General features: G+C 39.0%; 1 protein-coding gene across 3 annotated transcripts in view; it reads left to right on the top strand.

The window, feature by feature from the left end:
* HOOK3 (hook microtubule tethering protein 3) overlaps window positions 1-14,688 on the top strand; it is a 101,138-nt gene extending 86,450 nt beyond the window's left edge. For 2 of the 3 annotated variants that reach the window (XM_054186560.1, XM_054186562.1), the window contains exons 20-23: window positions 302-406; window positions 525-596; window positions 2,102-2,238; window positions 11,740-14,688. In XM_054186560.1, the coding sequence (XP_054042535.1) occupies window positions 302-406; window positions 525-596; window positions 2,102-2,238; window positions 11,740-11,755 (330 nt within the window). In that variant the 3' untranslated portion in view covers window positions 11,756-14,688. Of the gene's footprint in view, window positions 1-301; window positions 407-524; window positions 597-2,101 lie in introns of all 3 variants that reach the window. The other variant, XM_054186561.1, reaches the window with a different exon arrangement.
* The last annotated feature ends 672 nt before the right edge of the window (window positions 14,689-15,360 follow it).

Genomic DNA, 15,360 nt, shown 5'->3' with positions numbered 1-15,360 from the left:
AGTTTTGTTTCAAAGTCGTGTAAAAGAGCCTGGTTCAGATGCTCTAACATATCATGACAGATGTTCAGAGGCAGAGCCTCTGTCATGCTGGCTGTCAAGATTATTTCACATGAGTCAGCCTCTTAAAACTGCACATACCTCTGTTTCACATTTTGGAGTGTCATTTCTTACCACTGACATGTTTTAAGTCACTTTTTATTTCTTAATCTGATTTAAAAAGTTCTAATTCCTTCATGACTTTCCGTTCAATTAGATTGTGTCTTCAGGATTTAATTAAAAACCATCTGCTTTTCTCTTACAGGTCATCCGCACCTTAGATCCTAAGCAGAACCAGGGTGCAGCTCCTGAGATTCAGGCTCTGAAAAATCAGTTGCAGGAACGGGACAGAATGTTTCATTCACTGGAGGTAGTAATCCTCATGTTTCCTGGTAGATGCGTATTTCCTTATTGTTTTTTAGGTGTAGACTAATACTTTTATTATACTTTTGTTGTAAATGTATGCTTTTTTGATGTTTGTTTTGTAGAAAGAATATGAGAAAACAAAAAGTCAAAGAGAAATGGAGGAGAAATTTATTGTTAGTGCCTGGTACAATATGGTAAGAATCTACCAAACTTGTTTTTAAAACAAAAAAAAAGGAAAGAAACTATTAATATTAGTTTTTTCTGGTTGTTTATATCAGTATTCATTAATTTACAGGAATTTTTTTTTGTTTGAAAAGCATTTTCCAGCACACAGACACAGAAACAAATGCTTTTTAATAGTTTTAAGCTATCACTATATAAGAGTATGTTCCTATGACAACCTTTGGGTAAAGGAAAAAGAATGTGTTTGTTATTTTCGGGTTTTAAAACCAGAAATTACACTTTCTAGAGGGAACGATACTTCAGATTACTATTATGTAATTATAACCCTTCAGTTATACTGACTTACAGTGGTCAAGTTTACTTTCTTCTTTGATTCTCCACTCTCTAGTCTTCCAGTTGTTACTAATACAGGGGCACAAGAAAAGCAATACAGCTTACTTGCTGCAGTAAGTGCTCTGAGAAATAACCCCTTTAGCTTGGTTCAAGTTTAGCCCCATGCAAAGGATGAGCACAGGGGCAAGACCCTCACTTAAACCACTCAAACCGTAAGGAAGTGATCTGTGCAGCCATACAGCTTTTGCTGGGCCCATATGCTGAGAGATTTTTCACCTTCGTCAAATGTGTTTAAGCCTTCTCTTTGGCAGAGTGTGGCTGAATTGAAACTGCTTTTCAGATAGAAGGAATCCCTGACATGTAACATTCATGTTTCATTCTGCTTTGTCATATAGTTCAAATTCCTTGAAAGAATTTCCTTCTTGCTGTTTTATGTTCTTGTTATGTCCATGAATAGAAGCCAAAAATGATACTTCAGCAGGGTGTTTGAATCCTTTAAATATTGAAGGCATTGTCAAGTGACTAGTGTCCTGACCAACTTTATAGCATTAGTCCTACTGACAAGCATAAGACAAGCCTGAGCTAAGAGCTGTGGTTCAATAGCCTGTGATGAACACCAAGATGAGCATTAATAGCTTTGTCTTTTTCTCTCATGAGCCTCTGCTTTTATACACAACTACACAACCCATCACACCTTCCCTCATTCCCTTACATTTACTCCTGCTGAAAACATACTTTCTCTCAAGATATGCTCCTGCCATATGAGGTGGTATTTTCAGAGATGACAATACTTTAATTATTTTCAGAAGAAAAGAAGTCTTCTAGCTCAACATGCTGAAGGGGGCCAGGGCAGGGAAGGGGAGCACTTTTGAAAAGACTCATCCAGTTACCATGTGTTTATGTGGAGAAGCATATGTTCAGATCTGGGACACTGGGGGACCTGCTTCTTAACAGTTATTCCAAACCCAGACAATTACTGGGGGAGGGAAGAAAAAAAAAAGAACACACAAAGAATTAGGAAAATATCTTAGCTTTATCCTGGAAAATACGATGCTTCGTGTCTGAAATTCAAAATAGCTTAGTCAATGTTGGTGAAGAAGGAGATAATAAACAGAACTTAAATAAGTAAAGCTGTTCAGTGTTATGTGTTGGTATTTACTGAGAAGTTTCTCTTTGTCCATAGGGGATGACTCTGCATAAAAAAGCAGCAGAAGATAGACTGGCTAGTACAGGCTCAGGACAGTCCTTCCTGGCTAGACAAAGGCAAGCCACCAGCACAAGGAGATCTTACCCTGGTCATGTCCAGCCAGCAACAGCAAGGTAGAGATGCCTTGCCCTTAGAAAGAAAACTGCCCTGTGATCCAGGCCTGTTTCAAGTGACAACATTCAAGGAAAATCAACCAGCATCCTTTCTCTTTCTCCTGCTATTATTTTACAGTTCAGGAAAGGGTTTTATTATTGTTCTGTAATGCCCTTTGCTTATATTTTTTTGGAGTCCATCTCTCTCTCTCTCCGCATTTTTTTGAATGTGCCAAAGTTTTGAAAACATCTAGGGGAGTGCTGTATAATAACAGAGTCTTACTTGTTTGAAGCCTGGTCTCTTATGAAAAGCCTCATATGGGCTGTGTAACATGTAAATTTCCTGTCACAGTTGATACTTTGTGCCTATCAGGGTTGTTACTCTTTATAAGACTGTCTTTGTTCAAAGGGAATTAGGCTTTCTATTTCATCTGCTAACCTGTTGCTTTAAGAAAATGCTGAAAACTCATTACAGAAATCCAAAATTAGTATATAATATTCTTGTGAAATATGTTTGCTACTAAAAAACTTACCAATGGCAAAAAGGATGTTTGGTTTTTTTAATGTCCTATATGCAAAGCTTGCTCTTATTCTTGGCATTTAATAAGGAAGCAGGATGCCTTTTTTCCCAGGTTTTTCTTTATTTACTGGTGTTACTCTTTTGCTTACAAAGCTGAATATTTTCAAATGTTTTTTTCCACTCTTCTTGGTCAAGTTATGCTTTATATGTATTATAAAAATACCGAGAAATACTTAGAATGCTCTAATATGCTGCTGTATCATCCATTTAAAAAGGACATTTGTTTTAAAATTTTATAATTATGGATGAACAGTACATAATGGATCAAGGCCCAGATTAATATTATTGATGTTAATGTATTCCAGTTGTCATCCCCTGCTAAAAGACTTGCTTTTAAGATATTGATTCAGGGTATAATTGTATCAGTTGCCTTACTAATGGTACCAGTGCCTTCAGGTGAGTTTGTTGCTGACTTTGTTGGAAACTGGCTGTGATTTGTTGTACTGCCTTTTTAGCATGTAGCTGGTTAATTGTACATCACTCATTGTAGCACCTTCATGCTGATCAGTGGGGGTGGATGATGGCCCCTGCTATTAATTTAGGTTCTGTTCCTACAAAGTTCTGCTTTTTCTCTGCCTAATTCTATGCTCTCCCTATCATTTTTGTCAAAGAATTGACGGCCAAAGAGGACCTGAGTATTGGTTGAAAGTTTCATATACATACATCTCGTGTTGTTTCAGTTTTAAACATTTTTCCTTTAGAGACGGTTTAGTCCCTAGTGCACATGCAGTCTGGTTTATAAATTTATTCTTTTACCTTATTTTAATGCCCTCCCAAGTGAAGACATTTTTTCATAAATCCCTCTAGAGAAAAGATGTACTAGCATTTATTAATCATCTGAAGGTCCATGTTAATTCACAATTTGGGTAGAATGAGCAAAAGATAATTAAAACTAGCACACCTAGATTAAAGGGTAAGGAACAGGTGAATGACTCTTGTAGGTACTGTTTTATCCTCAAGTACATCATCTCTTTTAGTCTGGGCTAAGAAATGCATTCAGTATGTGTCTGAAAAAATTTATCAGTTCTGTTTCCCTTCCCTCCCCACCGCCAGTAATTTAAAAATAGATGCTGAAGTCTATTAACTGCATATAGGTTTGTCTTTTATTCTTCACATTTGGAAAAAAACTGATTTTTCTAAAAATTCTCTTTATGTATGACATATAATTCAACGTATGACATGCCTGGGCTGTGCTTGCCAAATTAGATAAGACAGTGAAAATATCTTCTTGTGTGCAGAAAGGTAACAATGTAAAGGAAGTTTAGGACAATTTCTGTAGCTCAATGAGGTGGTACTTGTTTTGCTGTCTCTTACTGAGATACGGAATACTAAAGAGACAAGAAGTCATTTGTGTTATCTAGCAAGATGACCACAGTTTGTGTGGTCATTTTACTGATTTTATTGTGCAATCGATTCTAGTCATCTGAAGAACTCTTTACTGCAGGCCATGTGTGAACAGAAGCAAGTAAGATCTCTTCTCTTAGGGAATTTGATGAGGTTTTTTTGTGATTACAGCATTTTATGTCAGATGGAGAAAGAATCTAAAGCTCCATTTTTATTTCAATCTGGCTGGTTCTGCCTGTTACCAAACTGCCAGAGCCTTTTTGTGAGAGCAAGGAATACCAGGACTTTAGTGGGAAGTTTATCTCTTAATTTTGTATAATAATTTAATTTTCTGTTGCTCTTAATTATGTACAGGTCTAAAATATCTTGAACACAACCTGCACATTAGAATAAAACTACTTGCTTTTGTTATTTTAACATTTGTTTTACAATTTTGCCTCCAAAGTTTTGATGACAGGCAAATGCCCCTGGTGGTCAGGAGAACAACAAATGCTGATTAGAAGCTTCATTTTTAGCTTTTACTTTCCTATCTAGCTCTCGTGGCTTTTTTCACTCCTGGGTGGTTGTTTGCTTTTATGTTCTGCTTTGTGGTTCTGGTCAGTTTTCCATTTTCCCTTAAGACACTGAAGTGTTTTCTATAGCACCCTTCAAGAATATATAGCATCATTATACAGCATCAAAGAGCAAAGCAAGACTAATACTGAATCTGTCCTTTACTGTTGCTCATAGTAACTGTTAGGCAAGATTGAACAAGCGTTTTGTCTTTTGAGAATTCTCAAACTTGGAGTAATTCTGGTATTTCCCAAAATTTGTGTTGAATATAAAAAACTAAAAATACACTGCAATCTTGCAGAAATATACTCTGTTGCTGTCCAGTTCCAGTAAGTCATTTGTTCTATCTTCTAATGGTAATCATCAGGAATTTAATTCCTTGTTCTTTTGCTTCTATTATTTGCTGCATACATCAATACTTAGGGTGTGGATGAATGCGGGTCATTAAACCTTCAGCCTTAGAAGAACAGCTTCCTTATTAAAAGGGTTCAGCTTCATTATTTTCCTTGCTTATTGTATAGCTTTGGAGGTAGTGTGATATTAAGAAAAAGAAGAGGCTCAGAACGTAACTTCAGGGAATAAGCTCATGTATAGATGAGCTACCAATGAATGCTGCCTGTTTGTCACATCTTCAGCAATAAAAGAATATAAGCAAAAAACCCTGTAAAACAGAATTCTATAAGTACCTTAGATACTTCTAAGAAGCTTTTAGGAACACTTTTTCTGGAGCAACAAAAAATATTTATGTCAAAAATGTAGTGATAATTATTAAACTAATGCTATATCCTGTCCTTATACATTACAAAAAAGCCCCTACAGATTGAGGTTGAAGAGAAAAGGTTCTTCAGGGCAGTGATAAAACAGCTGAAGAGTTCATCAGAGCACATTCTTGAGCGCTGTGCCAAGGATCTGCCCAAAATAATCTTTCTGAGAGATTTTATTTAATGCCAATAAAAGATAACAGTTAAATGGATGAATATTTTCATTGTTCAGAGCTGAAGCTTAGTTTCTGCTTTTAAAAGATGTGTGTGCACTGCAGGTGGTATACTTGCATGGAGAGTTAAGTTGTTAGTGTATCTGATCAGACACTGCAGAAAAGTATGTTCAAGTTCCCCATTTTCTTGATAGCAATACATAACCACTTGGATCATAACATGTATTTTCCGCATGCTGTGAAAGCTGACGTAATCTAATTTAAAGGTTGTGTGCTCCACCCACAGTGCAAAGGAAAATAAATTACTAGACCATACAGCTTTATATATTGTAAATAGAAGTAAATATAGTGGCTACAAGATGCTTTTCATTATCTCTTTGGAAATAAGCAAATGGTAACCTTGTCCTGTTCTGATGTCACTTGAGATAGCAGTAACACTTCTGCAAGTTTTCTGTGGCTTTCTATTCATGTAAGGAGCACTGGCAATTTTATATTCATTGTGTGTGAAAGAATTATCAGTGAATATTTCTATCACTGCTTTATGGTGATCTTAAACAGTAAGTGGTATGTGCAAGCTGTCAAGAAAATTTAAGAAGTTTTGGCAATTTTACAGTTCTTGGTATTTGACATGTGCAAGTAGCTTTTGCTTTTCCTCAATTCTGGAGTATATGAGACTATCCACTTAGGAGCTTCTTGGATGATTTTTAGTGGGTTTAATTGTCTTGACGCGTTGACATTTTCTGTAGATTTGTTAATTAGAAAATATTTTCATTTCACCACTTGATTTTCTTCTAGTTAGTTATCTGGAGGAAGATAGTCCTGAATGTGCCTGATTTTTCTTTTTCTTATGAAGCAAAACAGTCCCTGAATTTTACTTGTTTTACTTATTCTTGCCCAACATTTTGACTTTTTGCAAGGATTGATGAGGGAGGTGTTTTTGCACTCAAAGTCAGCTATGCAACACTGACTTCTATGGGTTTTTGCACATGTATTTTAGGTAGAATGTGGACTCTGTGTTTGGCAGTAATATTGTATTGATAAACCGTAGTATCTCCAAACCAAGTTTAGCAAATTTTGCAGGCATTTTCCTCACCAATATTGTGCAAATAAATAGCTAAAAGAGGTTACTCTGTCACGAAATACTTTCAAGTGGTGTTTTTTCCTCTAAGCCGAGTAGTCGTACTTCAGGGGTGTTGCCTACAGAGTAGTTCGATAGCTGGATTATGGCTGAAATGTGATCTCAGGAAATCAAGCACTTATAAAGAAACCTTTTCAGAAGCCCTTCCTTAGAACAACTGTATTAGCTGGTGCTGGCAGTATGATACATTTAGCATTCAGTTAAAAGGAAGAGGTGAATCATTGCAACTTTTTAAATTTAAAGATCGGCTAAGCCAGAAGTTCAGTGGATGAGGCTTTGGACCTTACAGACTGCATACAGCCCAGACACGTGTCCCCTCCCAGATTTGCGCAGTCCAGCTCCCTTCTGTATTGGCAAGAGCACTGTGTTTCACCTGTGTGCCTTGCATCAGGAGAATGAAGTGAAGTCTTGCATTATCTCAGAGGTTGGTGTACAGGCAAGTAGTGAGTCTCATATGGGCTCAGAACATCTCCACGAGCTAAATCGTATTATTGTTTTGCGGCAGATGTCAGATTCTATGTAGGATTCTCGCCGTATCTCCAGTTTGTCACTTTGAAGGAATTAAGAAAATGTCCTGGCATGACTGATTGTATTGCCTTGCTCCTGTGATCTTTCTTCCCTCTTGGAAGTCCAGAAAAGGAGCAGAAGCTTGTCAGTGACTCTGCCTGCTACAAGTAAAAATCAGGGGTGATTTCTTCAGTGCAAGCAACTGTTAAGTACAAAAACCTGCAGAGTAGTATATCTTTGACCATTATGGTTTCTGATGTTAATTTAAAAAAAAAAATAAACAGAAAGTGAGCTTTTGGAGCTGGGTTGTTCTGGGATTTTCTTGTTAATTAATTTTTAATTGCAGTTGATTAAGTATTAGAGGCTTTACCTATGTGAAGGCAGAAGCTGTCATTGTCAGCCACAGCAGCCTCAGACTTCTTGCATCTGGTACAGTGAACCCCCAGAGATTTTGACTCTGGTGCCAGCTTCACTGCACCATTTGGAGATGTTGAGGATGTATCTAGGCTTGTCCACTGTTTTTTCTTTGACTTCACTTTTGTGGATTCATTGAAATATTGGGACACAACGTTCATTTTTTAAATGTATCAGCTCATTGAATTAGGTAATGAATTAATGTTGATCAAGGAGCTCTAGAAAACTTGGCAAATCACCTTGAAGAAACACCTGCCAGTATAGCCAAGACAGCTTCCTAGACAAATTGTTCTGATGTCAGATTGTAGTCAGTGCATCAGTAGGAGCTCATGATATGTGCTGTAATTGAAGTCATCTATTAGTTGCTAGGGGATGGTTTTGCTGTTAACTTTACTATGGCCCAGATTCTAACCTTCCGTTTTAGGCCTTGCCAAGGTAATAAGGGACTCTCCTGAAGCAGATCTCTGCATTAGTTGTCCGTGGCGGCAAATTATGAATTTCCTCTGCTGCTGTGTGCTGTGTGTATAAAGGCATTTGGAAAACTGCATATCCTTCAGTCTCCGTTGCACTGTGTGTTGTTTCCAGACTGAAAGCAGGTTCCGTTTGTCACATAAAAATGTCTTGCTGCTGTCATGTTGCTTTGGATCTCAGAGATTGATCCGTACAGTATAAAAAGCAATGTTAGTGGAGGGAAAGTAGTTGGGAAGCCTTTCCTGTCTGCTGGTAATTTTATTCATTGCTTCACATTAGAGAGAACCTTTACTGTCAGATGAAGTTAGAATATCATATTTCAGAAAGAGCAACACGGTTATTTTAATCATTACAAAAGTGGCCATTTGTCAGCACTTTGAAGAGCTGTTAACTGCTGTAGCATGGCAAAAATCTTAAATACTGCAAAAGCAAGTATTTCTGCAGGCATAGGATAGCTTCTTCTGCAAGTGGAACTTGAATCCCTAATGATTATCCCTAACTTTAAGAGAAGAGAAAATCAACATACAGGTCAGTTGTTACCTTGTTAGCATGCTCATGTTGTTAGCACGATCATGAAAATGAGCAGGATTTTAAGAGAAAATCCCAAATGGTGTAAATCTCATGGAGTTATAAAAGAATTGTAGTGAGACCATCAGATTTTTGATTTGGATTTGAATATAACATTGTTTGTGTAATTTAAAATTTTGTAAAGCAGATGTTATAGTTCTCAGTCACCAAAGATTAGTAAGCAGGAGAGTACACCTATTTCCTGGAGGTTATCAGTGGTTTGGTTTCAAGAGAGGTTTTAAAGCTTTAATTAAGCAGTATCAGTAATATCTTAGAATACTTATAAGCATGACATTGTAAGGCCACAATTCTTATAATTTATAGTCTGCTTTGTATTCTGGGATTGTAAGTTATAAAAATGCAAAGTGGTGTTAATACAACTCTGGAATATGCTATGTTGAAAGGCTCCTTTAAAAAAATCTAAAGGAAATATTGTGGAGAAAGACATAGAAAGAATAGATGAAGAAAAACAAACTTTAGCAGTAGAAGCCAGCAAGTTATGAAGTTATGAAATCTGCAGGAAGAGAAATCTGGAGGCAGATACTTCAAAGCAGAAGCTTGCTTGGCAGAAATACTTGGGAAGAGAGTCTAGTGTTAGACATGAAAGTGAGTAGTCTGCATTGCTGTGATAGCTTTGGGGATTGCCTTAGAAAGTACTGCTTACCGGCAGTAGATCATTGGCTAGAGAAAGCATGGACCATCCTAGGACCAAGCATAGACTGAACAGGAAAAAGCAGTTGCTCAGAGGGGACATGTGGCTGGGTTTGTTGGTGTTTTTTAATCAGATTTGACGTGTGTGAGCAGTGCTCTGAATTAAAAGTTCTTGTCTTGGTGTTTACCTCCAGAGCTGTCTAGGTTAGTGAAAAAGACTGCCATCCTTTCTGTGGCTTCAGTGTGCTGGAGTTGTCCCGGTCACATCTGTGTGTTGAAAAAACAGAAGAGGACAGCAAGAAGTTAAGGAAGATTTTAAGGGATGGATAAACCACTTGTAATGAAGTAGAGCTAATGAGACAAGGCAGTGAATGTTGAGGGGAAATGCCTCACTAAGAAATAATCCCCCAGGCTGGCAACAAACGTGTGCTTTACAGATGGAGTGTTTCGGACTGGCAAGGGAAGGAAGTAAGAGAAAGTTACTCCTCTATAGATGCATTATCTGCTATGTAAACTGTCTCTTCCTGGAGATGCTGCAGAAGCAATGTCAGGTGATGCTGAGTGAATTTGCTCTCACATTTCACATCTCTGTTGTCTTCTGAAGTGTTGCTGCCTCAACAGGTAGCTTTAAAATATATTGGTTAATTTTGAGGAGTTCTCCAAGAGAAAGAAATTGACAGATTATTTTTTTTTTAGAAGAAGATTAGAATTTCTAGACAGGAAAGAGCACTGTCAGATGAATTTGTTACATCCTTGAAAGAGAATATACTGTCCTGAGTTTACAAGACCTCTCAAAAGTACTGTTTACTCAAAGAGAAAACTACAATGTCATTTCTGTTTATGTGCAACAGGACACTTGAAGTGCCAATAAGTAAGTCCTCTGAACTAATAGGCAGGTAAGATTAAAGGAGTAGACTATATTCATTTATGCACAATAGAATAGGTACATGCTTATGTAGCTTGAGCTTTTAATTTTTTTATAGACTAACTACGGTAATCTTCATATTATTAATCCTGAACTCTGTAACTTTATGCACCCAAGCAGTGCCAGGCAAGCTCAGTAGACAGTGATTACTCAAACTACACTCTTGAAGTCAGCTTTGAATGTGTTGAATGTGTTAATTTTTTAAAATTTTTTATTCTATTTGATTTATGTCTATATGTTTCTATTTGTTTTTCAACTATGGTTATTATTCTGGGTTGGTGAATGAGAAGGAAAAAGAGAGGGATACGCAAGCTGTAGGATTAATAGCAGAAAGACAGAATTTTGCATTAAGTCCATGAATTTAGCTACAAATATTCTTCCTTATCTGTTTAACCTGGATTTTCCTGTGACAGGAACTGTTCTTAGAATCATTTTTGACCAGTGCAATACTATGGAGAAGAAAATGGGGAGAGAAACTGTTTGCATGCTTTGATTTCAGTCTGGTGAAGCTATTTTTCCTCTCTGTAACATCACAGTGGGTGCAGTGCGAAAATGAGAACGAGCAGTTAGCGCTGTGCCATGCTGTGTGGGGATAGTTGTGTTACCTGGGGAAGATAAAAGCACCGTACCTGTGCTATTAGTAAAGCATTCCACCTCTCCGGTTACGGTGCCCAAGAGAGAGGGTGCATCAGCAAGGATGGAGAAACACGCCAACCTCTCCAATTCTCTGCCAAACTTAGATTCACTCCCGCAGCATTGTGATGTGCTCTTTCGGCTGCTCAGTGGCTCCTACCCAGCTTATTTTAACAAGAATACATATAATTTTTGTGTGATTCAAATCTGTATTTGCATGCAACAAGTAGAAATTGCCAGCGTAGTGTGGTGGTGATGCTGGTGCAGCCTCACACACAGGATGAGCTTTGATGAAACATAAACGCTTAAAGTCTTCAGTGGTGCTCAGAGCTCAAAGGCTCGAACAGAGTCATTGTGACCCGGATTGTCTTTTAGTATATAACCACACGCAGGACAGGCACCTTTCACTTTATATTGCTTTATTTTTTTTAACTGTTGTACTCACAGACAGCAGGAATGCCTGAGACTTTTTCATCACTGTGTAAACTTAGTTTCCATGGCTGTGTAAGTTGAGAATGGTGCCCTGAAGGACTTTACTCAGAAATGTTTAAATTTGTCTGAATTATGTTTAAATTTAGATATTGTTGAAGTCTGTTTTGTTGCTTTTTCTAATTACTGGTGTGTAACCTTCCTGTTAATTCAAAGAGTTGCTGTAGCAAAGATGTTTTCCCCATGAATTTGCACAACTCTGAAGTAGAGATGGCCTTACTAAACTGCTCTGAAAAATACCTGTGCTGTTCTCTGGGTTTTTTAACGGTAATATGTTACCTGCTTTTTAACTTTCTTTTTTATTCTTTTATTTGCAGTGATGTGGTTGCATGACCTGCAGCATTATTATAACAGGGACTGTTCAGTGCATGACTTGCTTTTCTGTCCAGACTGCATAACCAAAACTTAACCAGTTCTACACTTAAGACTCATGGCCATCTGATTTCAAAGGGACATCTACTTGCAGAGAAGCTTACCATCTTGGGGAGTGGCTTTCCCATTTCCCGCTTCCATTTGCTCTTTCTCTTCACAAAAAGTCTCCTATGAGGCTAGAAGAGAGGAAATCCAGTATTCAGAACTCAACAGGAGGCGTTCTGCGAACTGACAGAGCACTGTCAGCTCTCCATTTTACTTCTGCCTGTCCACTTTATTTAATTCTGTTTAACAGTATTAACACACAGACTTCCTGCAACATTTTCATATACTGAACTATAAAAATCTAGTCTTAATGAGTTCCTAAAAATGCCTTTTGGTTACTGTTAAAATTTCAAAGCACCTGCACCCTTAAAGGATCCACTTTGAATCTTTAAATAATTAACATAAAGCGAAGGAGGTGTTTTACCGGGAGAAATGACTAACGAATTGCTGCTTGGCCATCCCATCTTCCTTAGAAAACCAGGCAAGGTTCATCTGATAATCTCCAAGCCAGGCAAACTACCGGGTGGTATTTTGTTCACAGACACTGCCTGCTTCCTTACTATGTATATACACAGTAGTTTGTGGCTGTTGTATTTTCTCTCTACATTTTAGCTGTGTTGTTGGTTTCTTTCAGAAACTTTTTTTTTCAATCTGTGTACAATTGTTAAAACAATCTGAGGAAAGAACGTGAATGGAGATAAGTATGAAAGCCGTCTACACTTTCAGTATTATGCAGCCTGTCCTTGCCAGTTTATAATTTGGGTCGTTTATCTTTCACCTGTACTATTTTTTTTTCTTTTTTTCTTCTTACCGCAGTCTTAGCTATTTAATTTCCAATTGCACTAGCTTGGCTGCTTCTTTGTATTATGAAGTTTAGCTATAAGATTTGCCATATGTAGACAATGTAACTCAAGATGCTTTGTACTGCCTATATTAATTTAAAAAGCTGCTTATTTAATATTCTTAAATAATCTGCACATTTGTACTACTGTATCTTTGTTTTGTATTGGACATCCAGTACTGGCAAGATTCAGAAGACGAGGGAGTGCTGTAATGTTGTAAGTTAAGGGGTTTATTGTATAGGAGTTAGTATGTAACAAACAGGGAAAGGGGCTTTTAAGCCATAGGACTTTCCAGAAAATCTGAAGCGAGCCTGAACAATGACTCCCGCAAGTGGTTTGGTTTGAGTCCAGTTCTAGAGAAATGCCGTTCTTGCTCACTAGGATCTTAAAAATATAAAGTAAATAATATAAAATGCAAAAATATAAACACATATGTACTCTGCTTGCTCCAAGAATGGTTTTGCTTGTTCGGGCACTGGCATAGCCACTGGCCCTGTTTCCCCTGTGAGCACCCCCATGCTGGAGAAATGTTGTGTCTGCTCGTCTCTGCAGTCACTTCTGGTCACCAAAGGCAGCGTGTGCCTTGTCCCTGGCCCATCGGGGGGGCTCTGGGCAGAGCTGCCCCTCGTGCGCTGGGACACCCACCTGTGTTCGGTCCAGGGCTCTCCATGCCCACTGTGTCAGTGGTGTTGTGCAGGATGACTTGGAGAAAAGAAAGATCATGTCCTCACCTCTGTTTCGGGGGGTGGGGGTGGGTCTGTGCCAGCCGGGAAAGGGCAGGGCAGGTAGGAATGGGCTCCAAGCAGACCATGCAGGAGAGGGGAGGATAAGCATTAAGATCCTGGTGAGAAGTGTGTGGCGTGTTCCTTTCTGGATACTGTACCAGACTGGGGAGCCTATGGCTGCCAGGTGCTCTGGCTGACAGCAGTCCGGGAGACTCCTGGAGGGGGATATGTCTTCCCTGGTCCATGAGGACCTGGGACAGGAAGTCTGACGCGACCTGCAGGCAGGACCTGGGCTTTGGTGGTGACAAGCCAGGCATTCCTGTGGCAGACGCAGCAGCACTTCCATCAGACTGAGTCCAGGAGAAATCTAAAGGATTTGTTGTCTTTCCAGGTTTTAGCCATTGATCCCTTGTTATGTGTCAGGGCAAGTGTTATTAGAAAAACTTCTTTTTGTTGGGTCTTAAAGGCATGGGTTGTTTCTCGTTTGCAAGTGCTGCTCTGGCTGGGACCCACACGCTGCCCCAGGCCAGGCTGGGTGCAGGATCCCCGGAAGGGGGGCTCTGTGGGGCGGGAGGGGATGGCTGCCTTGTCATGCACCTGCCTGCGCCGGCGTCCTGGGGTGAAGCCGAGCAGCACCTCATTTCTCCGAGTGGTCTGTACAAATTAGAGACTGTGTCTGTTTGTTAGACAAGTGTCTGTTGTTCTTGAGCCTGAAGACATTTGTATGTAAGTGTGTTTAGCTTGACAAAAAATGCTTGAGTTCACTAGTGCAACAGAGAGATGTCAGGTGGAGCCAGTAACTTTCAGCAAGTGAGCTGGCTACTTTAATTAGCCTAGCATCTCTGTCATGAAGTGATTGCGAGCTCACAACTCAGAGGGGATCTCCAGCATGTCTCTGATATACTAACTTCATTTGTGCTGCATAGAATACTCTTTTACTTTCTTAATAGCAGCTTGTTTGACAGTCCTGAATTGTTGACCAATTATCAAAGTAACTGTTTGTGAAGTTGCCAGTGATATATTTTCTGTAAAAGAATGGATTCCTAGAGTGTCAAAACATTGATTTCCCATTTCAGTTCATCTACGAATTGTGTAACTACCAGATTGTCATGGTAGCAGTATTAATATACATATCTGTATATAGACAAAAAAATACTCATTAATGATCATTGGAATCAAAAGGTTTAATATTTTTTCCCAGTCAAATACACTAACGCTTCCAAGATGACAGAGTGTACAGTTGTTAAACAAGTTGTAAATAAACGCTTATATAAAATGTAAATGCTTGTTTTTCCTTTACTTGGTTATAAACTGAGGCCAATGCACAGTTCATGTTAAAGTCACTCTTTTTGAGCCTGAAATGCTGTTCTGCTGTATGAAATGATGGGAGCTGGTGGGGCCTTTTGCAGCCAGTCGGTGATTAACAGGGACTTCAGTGGAGTGGGAATAACATGGATAATACAAACCTTGCCTTTAAATGCACTTAGAATCAGTCACCACAGAACAGCTGGGAAAAAAAAATGGGCCTTTTCGCAAAGCAAACCTACATCTGTTCTGTCTGATTCTTAGATATACAAATGGCGTCTTAGAAACCCATTTCCTGGGGCTGTGCAAAGGGGTGTGAATGGCAGGTGGGCAGCAGCAGGAGTGCACAGAAACCACAAAACTCCTGACTTTTTCTGGAAATCTCATCTGGCTGCCCCATCACAGCAAGGATTGCCTGGCATGGTTCGCCTCTCAAAGGGCCACGGCTGAAGTAATACAGTTGTTCTCTTGCTGATGGAAATTTAGCTATGGGGGGGGGACACTGTGGTTCTGATAGATGGACAGAAACTATCATCCTTCCATTCTGCGCTGATAAGCAGCTTTGCCACCTGGGGTGGGAAGAGGCGGCAGTGTCAGGCACGGGTGAAGGTTGTTACTTGTGATGGAGAAGGCAACTGCCAGTGAGAGA

This window comes from Rissa tridactyla, chromosome Z (genome assembly GCF_028500815.1).
Source record: "Rissa tridactyla isolate bRisTri1 chromosome Z, bRisTri1.patW.cur.20221130, whole genome shotgun sequence".
In the NCBI taxonomy this organism is placed as follows: domain Eukaryota; kingdom Metazoa; phylum Chordata; class Aves; order Charadriiformes; family Laridae; genus Rissa; species Rissa tridactyla.
The sequence above is the reverse complement of the archived record's forward strand: the minus strand, read 5'-3'. Positions and strand labels throughout refer to the sequence as shown.